Raw genomic sequence first — 17,145 nt, 5'->3', positions numbered from 1 at the left:
TTATGCAGCTTGCTAATAAACATTAAACAGACAGGACTGTAATTTGAAATGCACGGTGGAGCCTGGCATAAACCATGCCATTTTTCAGTGCCCGTTTGGGACCGGCCGCACTGCAGCCTCCATTTCTATGAGCTGATTCTAACACTTAGAGATCCTACAAGTTTGTTGTGGTTTCTGAATCCCCTGCTTCACAGAAATAACTGCCTTACTTCCTTCTTCAGGCTGCCAACTCTTAGAGAGACCAGAGACTTTAGAGATGTCAGTTCCTAACTGAGCACCAAAAGTGCTTCATATTGTGGCACTGACCATTCAGTATTTAAGCCAGCCTTATCACACCCAAGTCACTTTCTCCACCAGCTGTATAGCAACAGACACAGAATTTGATATGCACTTCGGATCCAGCCTCTCACAGGTAAACAGTCTTGAATTAACACCGTGTTTACCATGAAAATCATCCTGGCAATGAAAAAACAATGCATGGAAAGAGTGTACTCAAAATAAAACTAGTTGTGGATTTTCATTTTGCTTTTGGCATTGATGGCCTCTGCAGCAGATGAAGCAGCCAAGTGGAGCAAGTGGAGAAGCTACTGGGGCATGACAACTTCCTCAATTCTAACTAGTTTAACATGGGGCAAAGGACAGCAATAAACTTTGCTGGATGCCACTTAGTCCATACCATCAGTTACAGTGAGGGGTTGTTCAAACAGAGCCAAGACATTCAGGCTAGAGGGACATGCAATTCATCCATATCAGTCATACCACCATGCCTTGAAGGAAACTGAAGGAAGACATGTCATTTGGGACCATGTCAGTAGTACTCAGGGTTGGGGTTATAATCACATTTCCCCTGAGCAGCTGTGATAAGACCAGTTATGAACTGATTCCTAAAGCCTCTTTTAAATTAGGCCTAAAAATATGTAGCACAACTGGACTCAATTTTTTGAGCAATTAGACAAGTACTCTCATGCTGACTCAATGTGTCACTTGGTTTCCTTGGCATCCCAAATGTATTTCTGCTCATGGCATAAAGTGTTCACTGTAAATAAAACTGTACCTTTATTTCTGGGCTCTTTTATGCAGGAGGCTTTTTTTTTTTTGCTGTGTTTACCTAGCGCTTTGCCTAAAAGGATGGCAGTCAGTGACTCGGGCTCCCATATATTAACACTTAAAAATCACACACACACACTGGCTCTCACAGAAATTCCCAAATAAATCCTGGTCTAACAACCAACAAATAAACTCTATTACATTAATGCACAGTACTTTCATTACCTGTGGAAGTCTTAATACTTCCTTAACATTCACGTTTTTTAAAATTCTTTTTCACACAAGGCAATAGTGCTTGATAAATGAGAATGACAAGACTTCTCTCACCACACAACCTCAGACAGTCATTTCTGAATAAGCAGTTTGAATACTCATCACCCACCCTAACACCTGGACAAATTAATCTGCCAGGCTAAGGTACTTCTGAAAAAGGAAACTGTGTATTGATTCCCCTCCTAGATTTCTGTATTTAGTCATTTAATACCATACTCATGAAGAAACCCCATTCATTGACTAACAGGGTCTTTGAGAAATTTCTATTATATTTATCAAATTAGGAAAAGAGTGAATGCAAATGAGCACATGTAAGTCCCACAAAAACCAGGACAGACATCATCATGTTAAGTTTGTATTACTGGTCTGAATCTATAAATTACCATGGCCTGTTGTCATACTGCATGTCATGACAGACGTTACCCAAGCAAAACAAATAGGTGAACAAAAGCTCCCAATCCTGAATACAGAAGCTATTTCTAGTACATTAACAATTTAAATTTAGTGTCTCCTAACCTGTTCCCAGTCTTTCTAAAGGATTCTGCCTAAGCAGCAGAGTAATCAGATCCTGGGCATCTGGAGGTGGTGCTTCATCTTTTTCAGGCCAGTTGATTTCATCTAAAAAAAAAAAAAGAAAGTTGTTTGATATTGCTGAAGCCTGATCCCAGCTCAAATTGCATGAATGCTCTCAAAAGTGACCTAACAGCAAAGTAGAGTTAAAGCAACTTTTTCAACTTACTCTGCTGCATACCAATTATTTAATTTTTACACTCTCTATGCAGACTGCATAAACATATTACGTTCCCATTTCCTTTGGAAGTATAATTTAACACAAAACTGTGTTTAGCAGCAGAATACATGAATGCTTGCCTCATGGAAAACTTCCAAAATATTAGCACAATTTGTATGCTTCCTCTTCCCCCGCCAAATCATGGTTTAAACTGTAGTTACGTTGCATGGAAACTGTTGTTAAGATGGAAATTGCTGACCTGACCTGACAGTTGCTGCTCAGATCTGTGTTCCTTCTCTAATGCTAGTAGACTCCTTGAAGTCATTACTCCCATGACTAAAGGTCAAGGTGTCAGACTGTGCTCTGGCAACAGGCATGACACTGAAGCTTTTTTTCTGGAGTCTCATACTTCCATACCACCTCCCTCTACTGATTCTTGTACTACTTTGGCTTTTACACTCCATGGCAGGCTGGACCTAAACCATGCAACCAAGACAGGATATGCTGTGTATGAACACGAATTTTATAACAGCAAGTTTTGCCTGATTTTTAGTGGAAGCTGCCTCCACAAATGTAATATAGTACAGGTTTAGACAAAACTCTGCACAAGTTTCTTGGGAGGTACAAACATTTCGGCATCAGAGAAACAGCACACTCAGAGCTCCAGAAATACTGAAAGCTGTTAAGGAGTTTGTTGTCATTTTATGATCTAGACTTCTTCTATAAAATAATCATAACTAGATAAATAATCATCAGAAGCTACACAGAGGTTTAACCTTCATACTTCAGAGTTTAAGGGAAGGTATTGATATTAACAGACATGAAATATAACCCGTTTCTGGGGCAATATTTTAAATTCTTATCACTTTAGGTATCTAAGTTTACACTGAGGCCTCCCACAGCTGTCCTTGCACAACCTGAGGGCAGGAAAAGACAATCTACAATTAAAAAGGAGGCAGCAACACTTTAAAGTCGGATTTTAAACAGAATGTAGATTTTGTTCACGGAAACTGGAAGAAAAATCTAGGCTACAGTTTGGTTCTTTAAGATGGCTCTTACAGTCAAATAGAAGGGGATTGTTTATTTTAGCACAGGAAACATATCCAACTAGAGCTGTTCTAGAGATACTAAGAATCATTTCAGTAAGTACAGCAAGTAAGGATTTTTCAAATAGAGGAGAGACAACTGAAAAATCAACATCAAAACAAGAAACTGAGCCAACCAACAGTCTTGGAGGGTGAGTGGGAAAAGATGATGTTTACAAATAGACTTCTAGAAGTAATTTCTGTAAAATAAACTGACACAAACAGATGAAGATTATTTACAAAAGTATCAGCTAGATTGCAACATGTACAATATGTTTTACAAAAGGTAAAATTAATGCCACATGCAAAATAAAGCCTACAGTACCAATTTTGTCATTAACTTTAAGACTATTCCCTCCCCTTCTCCCCATTAGGGAGTATAAGGATAAAAACACAGTTGTGTGTGTCTGGAAATGCAATAAAAACATGAATTATTGCCACGTTTGCCTGCCTACACCTTCCACTGCAGTTTAAATCTGATTTGGAAAATAAAGCATGAATATGCATTGCAGCCATGGGGCACCCAGAAAACAGACAGCATTTGCTGCCTGTGTTAATTAAACAGTTGATTCTTCTTGCCACTCAGGCCTCAGCATATTACATCAGAAAACAACATGGTTAAAATCTAGGTACACATAGAATGTCACATGCATTTTAATAGTTTACAAACAAGTCTGGCTTTTAGCTTCATATGGAGGAAAGAAAGATGATGACAGAATGTCTCCTTGAGTACAAAAGGGGATTTGTTGCATTCTCACAGAATGAGGAACGAGAAATGCATTCTCAGCTATTGGACTTCTTAGGCAGACCATAAAACAGTCTGGGAAATACCTAGTAACAGAAGTGCCATTCTGTTAACCTTGTGTCATAAATAGCAACCCCCTACATCTATGCATTTGGGAAATTTATGGAAACAGCAGGTAGGATAGCAAACAATTCTGTTTAATTATCATTCAGTTTTGTCACAAGACACATAACAATACTTAGGGTCAGTTTGCAGGTTAAGATCTAAAAGGTTATTGAATTTTAAATGGAAGAAGAACAGCTGCTACAGAAATAACATTACACTCCAACAATCACCAATGAAATCATTAACAATCTGTGAACTGAATTAGTTTCCTTCTTTTTCTCATTATTTATTATTTGGGAGACATTTGTTTTAGGGTTTTATTACATCTTTGTTAATTTCTTTATTGTGCCATGAGGCATTTTCCCATTTACGCAGATTTATTTTAACTGTTTCTTCTCTGGTATAATTTCTTTACCAAAGATAGAAATCACTACTGAACAGTGGCATTACTTTTTTACTAACATAGCTTCTCTCTTCCGAACAGTGCAGCTTAACCCCTGGACTCTATATCAATGAACTTCTGTATTTAGCAACAATATGCAGTAAGTTCAGCTTTTAATCCAAATTAATTGTTACTGCTTTGAAAGTAAATTGTGTAGTCTATCAGTAGAACTGAAATATATTTACTGTTAACAGATTTTGGTTTTTTTAGTGATGATCCTCACCACTGATTACTTGTCCAAAGAGCTCTTCTGGTGTATCTCCAAAGAATGGCACACATCCAACAAGAAATTCATACAAAATAATTCCCATAGCCCACCAATCCACTGGTTTTCCATAACCTTGTCTCAGTATCACTTCAGGAGCTATGTACTCAGGTGTACCACAGACCTAAAAGAAAAAGAACAAGCATGATGGCAAAGCAAGTCTTAACTGAGCTATGTCATACTCTTTGTAATTCCTGAAATGTAAATTAATATGAAAACACAGAAAAATAGGGAATTCAGTTGGGTTTAGTCTGCTGAGTTTGCATAACAACTTATGTTTTTAGAATAACCTACCCAGATTAAGAGGCACCATAATCAACATTTGCAAATCTGCCTTGCAAAGGACAGTTTGTGCTTTGTACACAGGAATCCATCATGGCAAGTATTTTATTTAACTTAAAACAGGGTAACTTATTGTTATCCTTATATGAAAGTTGTGACGGTTTTATCTTAAGTAACTTTTACAGTGAACAGATTGTGAGCAATGGTAATGAGGCATGCTTAAAGGGAAATGGGCCATAGCACAGATTTTAGCACCCTTGGTTGTACAAGGCATAATGAGCTCCACAAGCACTCTGCTGAGACTTCTGAATTCTTTACAAAACAACCTTCCATTTGTCTCTCTCATAGATTCACTTGCACACAATTAGGTTGTTAATCTTACTAATAGATCTTAATGTAAAAAGGAAAAAGCCTAGAATAATCTTCAGGGCACCAGTTAAACTACCTGACATATTCAGTTGGAACACCAATGCAGAAATAATTGTGGTTTATTCAGTATTACAGTATGTTCTGCTGGCAAAATATCACTTCATGTGAACATTCAGTGTAGAAATGAAAAAGGCTGTTTCTTACTTGTTTGTCGAGGAATTCTCTGGCATCCTTCTCAATGTGACCCTCATACAGATTGGTAGTCAAACTCATTAGCCCCACTTTTGAAAGGCCAAAGTCTGTAAGCTTTATATGGCCCATGGATGTTACCAACAGACTGAAAAATAGAAAAATTTTAAGTCACTGTGATATAATCCAACATTACATGCTTCTCACTGTTATTACTATTACAATTATAATACTTAGAAGAAAATGTTTCATTAAGACTGTAAAATTACAAATACAGCTCAAAAAGTACTTTAACTGGTACAGAATACCAGAACAGGTCAAAAATCTAAGTCTTACATTTGTTACTATTACTATCAGAAGTAAAGAAACTTTTTATGTGCAACTGAACATCTTCTAGAACTACAAAGATCTTGAGAGCTGAGCACTTGAACCTTTTAAGAAAGAGTTATCATGTGAAAGACCTAAAATAGAATGCATTTCATTATTGAAGTGAGGTGAGTATTCTCCCTCTGTAACAAGCTAGGTCAGTTATGCATTTGGAAAAAGCCTCTTAGTATTAAGTTAGTAACTAATACTATGCAGTCCTAAGGTATCATGTTATGAAGGTATTGTAAATCAATACCCATGACTTTCTTTTTTTTTTTCCCTTTACTGTGAAACAGGAAGAAGATTAATGGAGTTGCAAGTACCACCCTTTGCATTTCAGCTACTTGCTGTAATGTTAATTTATTTGTATAGGAGCAACACTGTACTTTTAAATACTGAAATTGAAACCCCTAACCCCCTCAAAAAACAAGTTAACCCCCAAACCCCATGCAACAGGAGATATTTCCACATCTGGTCAATCCTGTCTTCAAACATGCAAATACCTGCAAGTTGATTATATTTTGTATCAGTGGTGCAAGTATACATTGAAAAAAATTGCCCTAATGACTAAAATGTGTTTCCCTCCATTCTAACCAGAAAAGTAAATACTTTTTTCTTTTTAGCTACTCTGATAGCTAGTAATAATAGCCTCTTCCATCTTAAACACAGAAAATTCTTAGCAGCTCTTATAGAAAAAAAAATGCATTTTCTGTAACTGCAAATAATGAAAATTCAAATACTGTGAAGGAATTGTGAATCTACGTAACATTTACAATAAAAAAAATAATTCTAAGCAAGTTTAAATTTTTTATATTTTATCTAACAATTTCAAATTCCTGTTTCAGTTATATTCTATATACATACTTGTCAGGTTTCAAATCCCTGTGTACAATTCCGTAATTATGAAGGTATTCCAAGGCCAGAACAGTCTCTGCAAAGTACATCCTTGCCATGTCTACAGGTAAGGGACCCATATTCTTCATCAAAGTAGCACAGTCTCCACCTGTGGAAAGAGAACAAACATTCCAGATGACTCCATAAATTCTGAGGTGTATCAGCATAAACCATATACGATGCTGAAAGGAACACAAACTGCAGTCATAAATTTTTATTTTCTAGTCAGATGATTCATCCAAACATGTAACCCACTCAACTACTATACTGGAAGTAGCATGAAGCTGGGAAGAGAGCACTACAAGGATCCAGCTGAAAACCAGTAACATACTGCTACCTAAGGAGAAAACAAACAAACAAATAAATTGCACGGATGGGGGGTGGTGGTGGAAGCCCACAGAAGCACACATGGGTATCTCTTCAGTACTGCTTCTGACCCCTGTTCTCCTTCAGCATTAGCATCTTTTCAAAACATCTCCTCTTTCCTCTCTCTTGGTGACAATAACTACTACAAATCCTCCAACATTTGCTAATGAAAATTTCGGCTCCAGAAAAAACCCAAACATTTCCACATGAACTTTGAACGTTAGCACACTTTCCATTACAATCTATAAGGAACTTACTCTAGGAGCAGTTATTTCCCATTACAGCTGGAACACAAGTGTTTTACAAGCTGTTTACTGGGAGATAATGACTGCTAAAAAAAAAAGAACCACCTTGTTGTTGGATCTGGTTCCTAAATCTGAATTGCCATGGTATGGAGGACACACAGGGGGCTCCTTCTAATTTAAGTACCATATGGGTTGTTTTTCTTTTGTGGTGTAAGGAAATTCTCTTCTTCCACTGTAAAACAGAATTTTACCTTCTACATATTCCATGACCATGCATAAATGACGTCTTGTTTCAAAGGAGCAATACATGCTGACAACAAATGGATTTTCTGCAAATGTCAGGATATCACGCTCAACAAAGGCCTGTTGGATCTGGTTTCGGAGGATGAGATTCTGCTTATTGATTTTCTTCATGGCAAATCTTTGTCTGGTTTCTTTGTGTCTCACAAAGTAAACCGCACTGAGAAGTTCAAATGGGAGAAAAAAAGAGAAGTCTGGTAAACTACTAAAAATGCATTTTAAAATACATTTTTCACTCAGTTTTTTTTTAAACTGTATATATATATATATATATATTATAAAAAAGACTTGTTTCCAATTCAATGTAGTCTTTCACAATAAAGAATGGTTACAAATCTCATTTTGTTTAAAAACTAGGATGAATCTCAGGCAACACAAATTAGTACTCAAACTAAAACAAACAACTCTCCTGCCCTCCCCACTCCCTCCCAACCAAACAACAGCAAATGTAACAGCAGATGTAACAGCAAATGCTTTTATCCCAGGAAGATTTCAGGCATTCCCATGAACAAAGGATTACATACAATATCCAGCTATGGTACAACATTATAAATGAAGGTGACAAATGCTTACTCTGTAGGTGTGTTGAAAGGAAACTATGACTCAGACTCAGTCCAGGAGATTTTAAAACCTATCACAGGTCTCTTAAGACGGTTGCTGAGAAGTTGCTCTAAGGGGTGGCTCCTCATTACCAGATGCAAAATCTCCCCTTCTTGTTCAGACCCCGGCATTAGCACTGATCCATACCAGAGGAAGGTCACCAGCAGGTAACCCGAAACAAAGCTCACTGTGCTAACTACACGGTTGTGTGGGGCTATGGTGCATCTTCACTTGCAGAATTTCCACTGGTGCATATTTGGTTTGGTACAGTCAATGCAGTGAGGGAAGCAAAGAAAACAAAACCTCACTTGGGCAACTCTTCTGTCTTTCAGGTCTAAGGAGAAGATATTACCCTGCTGTGAAACACTCAGAAGGACTTTACTGCTGCATTTCTCAAAATCCCTTAAGGCAAATCCTGAACATTTTTGCCTTGCTTGAAATCTACTTCATAGCATTTAATGCTTATACCATCTCCAGTATACAATCATCACAGAGTTTATAGAAAGAAAGCACTTAAAGGAGAAAATAGAGGGGGAAAGGGAGAGGAAATGGGATTCAATTGTGAAGTTTTTTTAATTCAGTTAATTATCCCCATGAGGTCCAACTATCAGCATATAACTATTTAACATAAACACAAAAAATAACACTTGCCTTACTATTTCTATAAAGACCTTCACACAGCCACCGAAATTACAGACACTGAAAAAAAGAACTTCTTTCCTCTGTGAAGAAAAACTTTCTAGACAGCATAGTTTCTCTTACTGACTCCAAAAGCTTTCATTAACCCCTCATTCTTGTCTGAGCATGGGGCAGGTAAAAGACATTACGCAATTATGAAAGTAGGTAAAAACTACCTTGGGCAAAACCCATGACAAACCCCACCCTTTGTGCCTCCAACTAAGTCTCACTCCCTTCTGCCCCTCCCAAGCTGGAATACAGACTGAGTTATTCAGCCCCAGTACTCCTCCTTGCTGACTTCATGCCTCATGTCCTGCAACTCTTACAACTGCTCCCCTCACATTCACTTTTCTCTCCAACTGTTACTCTCACAATCCCTTCCCATGCTTTTCTTTCCCTTGCATTTTGGTTTTCCTCTCTCTTTTGTTGCTTTCTCCTGTCAGTTTCATAATCTCCTGTAATATCTTTTCTTTTACCTGTTTCAGTCCCTCTCTCCCTTCCTGGCATGTAGAAGGTTATTGCCAAAAGTGTCCACCCTTCAAAAAAATCCAGTTATGTGAATGAACTAAGGACTGACTGAGGACTTGGCATACAAATATTTCCCTAGTTTCAGACTGGACAGTGTGCAAAGATGGACTCTTAAAAGGCAAACAGACACCACAGTATATTATTACAGCATCTTAATAAATCCTTCTTTCAGATCATACACATCTGCAAGATCATTACTAACATATTTAAAAACGATTAAAGAGTAAGTTCCAAGGACTATCTAGTCCTGTAAATATCTGGGACATGCTGCTATATTTTTCCAGCTGTCTAAACTGCATCTTCAGTCTTACAGACACAAGAAGGTAACTTTCCACTAGGATTCTGTTGTTTCTCAGAGAAAAAGCTGTTTACCTCAAATCTATCAGACTCACAAGACAACTGCAACACAACAGTCTCTCTTGCTTTTACACATGCACACACTGTTTATGCTATACAAAGTGCTTCTAAATGATCTTTAACATACAAAAATGTCTAACATCTCTCATATCCTCTGGTCACAGTAAACACAGCAAACAACATTCACGCCTTATGAAAAAAACTGTACCCCAGCCAGCAGCATGTTGATCATCAAATGCTGCCTATGACCTTCAGTGTATTATGAAGACACTTTCAAATTTAAGGATTCTGTGACACAAAAACAGTATAGGGAGAACACCCAGACTGTCCTGTCAATCACTGAATGACAGTGGCATGCCCTGTCACCCCACAAAGCCACAACCAGAGTGGTGCTGTTGCCTTCTCCTACTCTTTCAAATAAAGAATTTGATTTCCTATCTTCCCTCAGCTTTCTGTTTTCATTACACAGAAACGAGTTTCCAAAGCATCCACTGATTTCACTGTGTAAATTTCAACAGGTATGAAAGTGCACTGCATGTTATTGATGCTGTAGCTCAACAAAGCAAAAAAGCTTAGTTTTCAAGACAAATAAGAACATTCATAAAGAATAAAGAACATTCATTTGGCAGTGTCCAAATATTACCTTATTTCACTTTCAACATAAATCTCTCTGAAAACCTATCTCTATAGTACCTCCAGTTAGGCACAACTATAAAACACTGCAAAAGCGGTAAGATGATAAAAACAAGCTAAAATATTTAACTGGGTTCCTGAATTACTCCAACCTAAATACCATGCCATCTATCAGTCAGATCTTACAGTCATGATTCCTGTTTTTTTTTTTCTAAATTGAATAATCTCTAATTACAAAAAAAAATCCAGATAGACAGGTTTCAGGCCTAGTTTACAGCTCTCCAATAACTCCAACTTTTAGTGCCATTTTATAATCTAGTCTACATTCAGTGCTCAAGGCTTATATAGCTGACACTATTTTTTAATCTGTCATAGGACCCCTTGCGGAGACACAGGTACTGCTTAAAAAGACACTCACTGCTTAAAAATTATACCTGCTGACCAGGAACCTTGTTTCATTTTTACAAGCAATTTCCTGAGAAGAGACTGCTAAATTCTGTTCTGCCCTGGAATTATGTCTCACGTTAACTACAGTGAAGAGAAGCTATTTCTGAGGCTGTGGTTTATATTATTTGGTAAAGTTTATAGATCATTATTTAAGATCAGAATTTAAAAGCAGCACTTTACCACCTCCTAACAAAGCAATGCCTGTGACCAGATCAGTTACTTGGGAAATCAGAAGGTGGCCATATGACAAAGAGAACATGATGGCTTTGATCCTTTTCTCACATCTGGTATTAGTCCTACTTGTTCAAATATGTAATCAGTTTTGAGTAACAAAACCACCTCCCCATACCTAACAGTACCAATGCCTTCTATCTTTATGGCAGCTAGTAAACACAGGTTTAAAGTAATGGAACTGCAGTCCAAAATTCTAATGGGTAAACTGTTTTGTGCTACTTTAGTGAACCTACAAAGTCACACTTTCACCTGTGCCCTCTCACTTTTGAACTAGTGGCTGCCAAGGCTGATGATGAATTAACCTGACTGATGGGGTTTTATTCTACAGCTGGTAACTTTCCTAATCCTGTTCCAAATACAACTATACATGAGCAAGCACTATCAACAGAGTGGAGAAGGGACAGAAGCATTACTCACAAATTACATGCAGCAGCTGCACAAGACACAACGCTTCCGAGTTTTTAGATTTATCAAGCAACACCGTTAGCCAGTATATTTGTCACCTACATACTGACATTATCACCCCTGCAAAACTAAGAGCATTCCAGGCAGGAGTAAAAGTGGCATCACGTATTTGCTTTAAACTGATACAGTTTAAGAGATATTAAACTAACATCACTTGCTTCCCTGAAACCAAATGTAATTTTTACTTTCTGGAATTTTTTCAGGAACCCAGGCTGACACTAACTTGAAGAGATGAAACACTACTACCTGCTACCTCTCATAGGCTGGAATATGGAAAAAAAATGTTGTTGTGATTGCAGTAAAATTTAAAATTTGGGAAATATGAGTTTAGTCTGGCTGAATAAAGACAGACAGACAGACAGCTTGTGAAACCATTAACGGCTTGGCCAGAATCCTATATATTTAATGATTCACAGCTTGTTTAATGTCTTGTATATTCCCAGCCATTCCCAAAAGCCTCATCTACTCATCTACTACACCTCAGTATACAGTCATTTAATTGCACTACAGATGAGTTTACCCAATCAATCAAAAGCAGAGAACTGCTAAGATATTTACTCAAACCTTCACAAAACCAATAATTTATATTTAAATTCATCAAATTTAACACATCTGACAAATCTCTGCTACAACATGCTAAGACCAACAATTACCCTGTCAAGTAATCAAAGCTTTCCATTTCACCAATAAAACATCGCAGCAAAGGAAAAGAATGTTACAGGGTTTTCTTTAATTAGTTCAGATTTAAACCCTCTATTATAGCCTCAAAATAAGTAAAATACTGCAACAGCATACTGCAGCTTTATTAAGTCAGAGCACAAAATACGTCCACTGACATATTTTAGAGAATGAATCAATGAAGCACAGGCAGAATTCACATATACTTAGATTATTTTACAGAATTAATGGTTTGAAAAAACATAGGAGGGAAAATACAACTGTTACAACACAACAACAACTTTTGTTTCAGCTACTTATATGTGTAAATAAACTACAGTAAATGCCTTCAGGATAGTTTCTTGCTTCATATTCACAAGAAATAGGCATTACTGGCTTATTACAATCTATTTCATAGACGAGTTACACAGCGTTTAGGCTATCTTGATGTTTTCTCCTTTAAACTTGACCATAACTTTTGAGTAAAATTAACCATCAACTGCATTGGTGTCAACAGCAAAAAGAAAACCCTACTTCAAAGAAGACTAGAAAAATGGACTGTTGATTTTCCAGTCCATCTGACATAGTAGAGATTTTCAAGCACACAAGTAAGTTTTGAAAATGTAATATCCTAGAGAACTTTAGGAGCACAAGCCTGCTCAATTTACAGTATTGAACAGGTGCTAAAATCACTTTTAAAAGTGAGTGAACATTTTTAGAAGTTTATCATCTCCCATTTCACTGTGTTCCTTTCCCTCTCCATGTACTGGGTTTGTATAGCAAGGTTTTGGTAGTGGAAGGACTACAGGAGCCCAGAGTGGAGCAGTTTTCCTGGTACAACTTGTGACCCTAGCACAGTCCAAGTTGTGCCTGAAGAACTGCACCCCAAGGAAGAATGACCCACGTTGTAGCACTCTGGGGAAGGCTGCTGCTTATGGGATGGACTCACACTAAAGAAATTCATGGAGAACTGTCTCCCATGGGAAGGCCCCCACAGAAGCAGAGGAAGGACTCTCCTTCCTGAGCAGCAGCAGGAACAACACGTGATGAATTGAACATACTCCCCATACCCTGTGTCCCTGCAACACTAGGGTGAGGAGGCAGATCTGGGAAAGATGAAGTGGTGGGAGGAAGGGTTTTTTTAAAGGTCTAATTGTACAGAATTCTTATTATTCTGCTCTGATTTTGTTAGCAATAAATTCAGTTAATATTCCTAGTTCAAGTCTGTTTGGCCCATGATGGTATTTAATGACTCTCCCAGTCTTTATCCCAACCCATGAAACCTTCATTTTTCTCTCCCCCATACAGTTGTGGAGTGACAGAGTAGCTTTGGTAGGTGCCAGGAATCCAGCCAGAGTCAATCCACTATAGGCTGTTTTCTCATTTTTGATTTTTCTTCTAGGAAATAACCATTTAAAAGAAAAATAAAACCCAACAAAATCTACTTTGTTATGACTTCCTTAAGGTGGAAGTATTATCACTCTACTGAAGTGATGAGCTTTTGAATTTCCACTAATACTATCTGGCAGCCTACCCCTGTTTTTACACCTGCTAATGAAAATAGTGATTCATGAAGGATTTGGATATACTTTGAGATGGTTATTTTCTAGCACCTTTCTTGTCTTTACATATTTATCAGTTTCTCATCCCATTTTCACAGCATTACATTGCAAATTTTGCGTATTATTGGCATTTAAAAGATAATGAGCAAGTCCTGACTTTCCCTGCCACAAACATCAGGAAAAAAAGTAAGTGTGAGCCATAGAAGGCCATGGCTTTTCATCTGCTCTTTTCCAGCTCTGCAGATCCCTTTTTGTCTCTGATTTCAGGTGGACAGTTGTCTCCAGTCTGTACTTCTCAACAGCTCTTTGAGCATCCTTCTGGCTACTAGTAATGCCCATGGAGCAAGAGGCACAAGAATGTTTACTGAACCTCCGCCTTCAGGTGCCACACTGTGATGACCACTGCAAGCCCAGCTGCAGCTGCTCCTTCCTCTCCCCACCCCTCAGCACCTGAAAACCTGGATCTGAGAAAGGTTCCATGACTCTTGACACCCCTTTCTCCAACAGGGGCCTACCATAGTTAGAGTGGTAGAAAAACAGAAACAGAGAAACACAGTTCTTTTTATCCTCCTCCAGTAAGAAAAAGAGATGAAGGGAGGAATGGAGGGGATTTCAAATCTGCCAAGGGAAGGAGAAATGGGTGCAGCCAGGGAGGGGAGTAGCATCTACAGCTAACTGCTGAGAAGCAGGCTTTTGAGGTAGTGGAGAAGGCGAGATATGGTAAGCAGCAAGTTTGTCCGTGAAGAAGTTCTGGGAAAATTAACCGAGCAGAGCTTGACTAGTGAGAAATTGTATTTGAATATTTATATAATTTTAATGCAGATTATACTACTGCTCTTGGGATTTTTGCTGAGTTATGAAAAGACGTCTGGGCACAAGCGGCCTCCACACAAGCTATCATTGCCAACAGTCTAGGCAGCACTAGATGCCTCCTGTTCCAAAACTCACAGCAACCCTCAACTAAATTTCATCAGAGAGAGCCAAGCAGCCTCAGGCCATTCAGCAGGCACACGAAACTCCAGTGAGCAGATTGCAGGTGCTTTTTCTCCTCTGTCCAAGACCCCTTCACAGAGTACTCAGTCCTAGCAGCTCCCTGCCACTTCCCACCCCAAGCAGAGTCAGCCTAATGTGGTCTGTGCTGGAAAGCAGCACCACCCTCCTCCTCCGCCAGTCTGTCACACTGGATCATCTGGCAGCAGGCTCTTCATTTCAAGATGGAAACCTCTCTTTTTTGAGCCAGTTTACATCCCTCTTGCTCCTTAAAGTTACACAGAACAGAAGTTCCTGTCTTGATACATTTCAGTGCCAAGGAGGAGCCAAAAAAGGGTCTAAGAGATAGTACAGGATCAGAAGAGGGAACTGAACACAGACATCACCACTGCATAGTACTTCCAGAAAATATTTGGAACTGTTCATTTGGAGGCCCAGGTTACCAGAATTTTCTTATGGTCTTCTAGGATATCTTCAGATGACTTACATATCACCAGGCAGTAAACTGTGCACTCTCCAAGTATCCAGAAACAAACCAAGAAATAGCAATTACTTTAAAGCTATTTGGTTAAAATTTGAGAACTAGAGTAGCAACCACAAAGTAACGAAACACTGCTGCCGTACTTCAGGAAATTTGTTTTTATTGCAACAATACTTCTAGGTCAAGTATGCACTCATTTTTATCAATCTGTCTCCCTACAGATGACATATAATTCTCTCTCACATCTGCAGACTTTTTGCAGTATTATAAAGGTGAGCTTAAATCTGCCCTTTGATTTATTCACATTTCATCTTTGGCATGCTATCTGATTCTGAAAAATCTTTCCAACGTAATATTCAGTTCTGAATATTACATGCTGCATATTTACTGCAGCACAGAGTAATTCATTACTGCCTAGAAAACTTTCCAAAACCTTGTGAACTTAGACTAACTAGTAACAAAACAAGAATGCAAAATGAAAAAAGCAGGGTGCAAACTCACTCCCTCACACAAAGCCCCCTGAAATCAGAAGTAATGGGAAATTAAGCAAAACTAAAATGCAAAAGAGCTGTCATAGTCAGGGATTACTCACCCATAAGCTCCATTACTAATCAGTTTAATTGTTTCAAAATCACTTTCCCGAGGCTTCCTCTGCAGCTTCAGCGAGGTATTAGAGCTCTTCAAAGTAAGAGATGAGAATGAACAAAGTTAATACAATTTTTTTTTTTTTTTTCAAAATCGGGGAAAAAAACTGAACAAAAAACCAGTTATCACCAGACTATCACACTGATGAACCAGGTAAAATCTTTGGACAGTCAGCCACACAGCCAACACAGAGAGGGACCAAGGGGCTCTTGAAGCAAAGCTGCTTTTTCATCAAACAGGTATCTGCTGCGCTGGAGCCAACTGTCCACTTCTCTCCATGCACAGGTTATAGCCACAAAGACTTCTGGTAAAGCAGTTAACTGGCAATTCTTATCAGGAGTCATGGACTTCTGTGAATTCCACATGGCATTCGTTGGACACTGCCTTCCCATTTTAGTAAATCTGACTTTAGTATTACAGCCTGGTAGTAAAATAAACTCAAATCAACTTTGGCACACTCCAAACTAATGTTAGGATGGAGTGTGATATAACAGGGAGAATGGTGAAAAAAGACAAACTGAAAGAGAAAAAGATGGAAAACAAAAATGCATTAATTCTGCCTCTAAAGAGGTCACTTTAATCTACTTCTTTGTCAGAACTTTTTCAAAACCAAGTTGCCCCAAGTACGGCAAAACCTTTTTTCTAGTTAGAATTTTTAATTAATCTTGAGGATGTGTGAATTGGAATTGGTGTTCAGGGGGGAAAAATGAAAGCACAGGACTCCAAATGCAGACTTCCAAACCCACAAGGTCTTTTTCAAATGTCTTTTGAACCTCCAAGAAATTCCATGATCCCTATCCAGGCAGCTTAGTAACAGTAAGAAGTTGAAAGCAGACCTGGTTGAAACATTTTCAATTACATGCTTGCTAAAGAAAATTCAGTGCAAGACTAGTGAAAATGTTAATATAATGAACTACACAGGAGCTGACAGAGAGGACTTACAAAATTGTTCAGCCCTCTTGTCTGCCAGTACAGGATTCTTCCTAATTGCTATTTATGATGATTGTGAGCAGCCCTGTACTTCAAAGTTACACTTCCTGTCACTTTCCATAAGTGCTTATTCCACAGCTACCTTTTGAGATGTTTCCAAATATACCCTCTATAGTTTTCTTTACTGATTTCATCATCTCTCCTATTTAAATTCCTTTATTACTGCACATTATCC

The 17,145-nt window shown here is 38.2% G+C and overlaps 1 protein-coding gene across 2 annotated transcripts in view; it reads right to left on the bottom strand.

Moving 5' to 3' along the window:
- MAST4 (microtubule associated serine/threonine kinase family member 4) overlaps positions 1 to 17,145 on the bottom strand; it is a 277,346-nt gene that overhangs the window by 17,708 nt on the left and 242,493 nt on the right. For both annotated transcript variants that reach the window (XM_066181232.1, XM_066181233.1), the window contains 6 exons: positions 15,928 to 16,013; positions 7,655 to 7,863; positions 6,763 to 6,901; positions 5,548 to 5,680; positions 4,651 to 4,816; positions 1,837 to 1,938 (listed from right to left, as the gene is read on the bottom strand). In XM_066181232.1, coding sequence (XP_066037329.1) covers positions 1,837 to 1,938; positions 4,651 to 4,816; positions 5,548 to 5,680; positions 6,763 to 6,901; positions 7,655 to 7,863; positions 15,928 to 16,013 — 835 coding nt within the window. The remainder of the gene's footprint in view (positions 1 to 1,836; positions 1,939 to 4,650; positions 4,817 to 5,547; positions 5,681 to 6,762; positions 6,902 to 7,654; positions 7,864 to 15,927; positions 16,014 to 17,145) is intronic.

The sequence above is a fragment of the Chamaea fasciata genome, unplaced genomic scaffold (genome assembly GCF_029207755.1).
Source record: "Chamaea fasciata isolate MVZ Bird 193981 ecotype frontalis unplaced genomic scaffold, bChaFas1.0.hap1 SCAF_4, whole genome shotgun sequence".
NCBI classification, from domain to species: domain Eukaryota; kingdom Metazoa; phylum Chordata; class Aves; order Passeriformes; family Sylviidae; genus Chamaea; species Chamaea fasciata.
The sequence above is the reverse complement of the archived record's forward strand: the minus strand, read 5'-3'. Positions and strand labels throughout refer to the sequence as shown.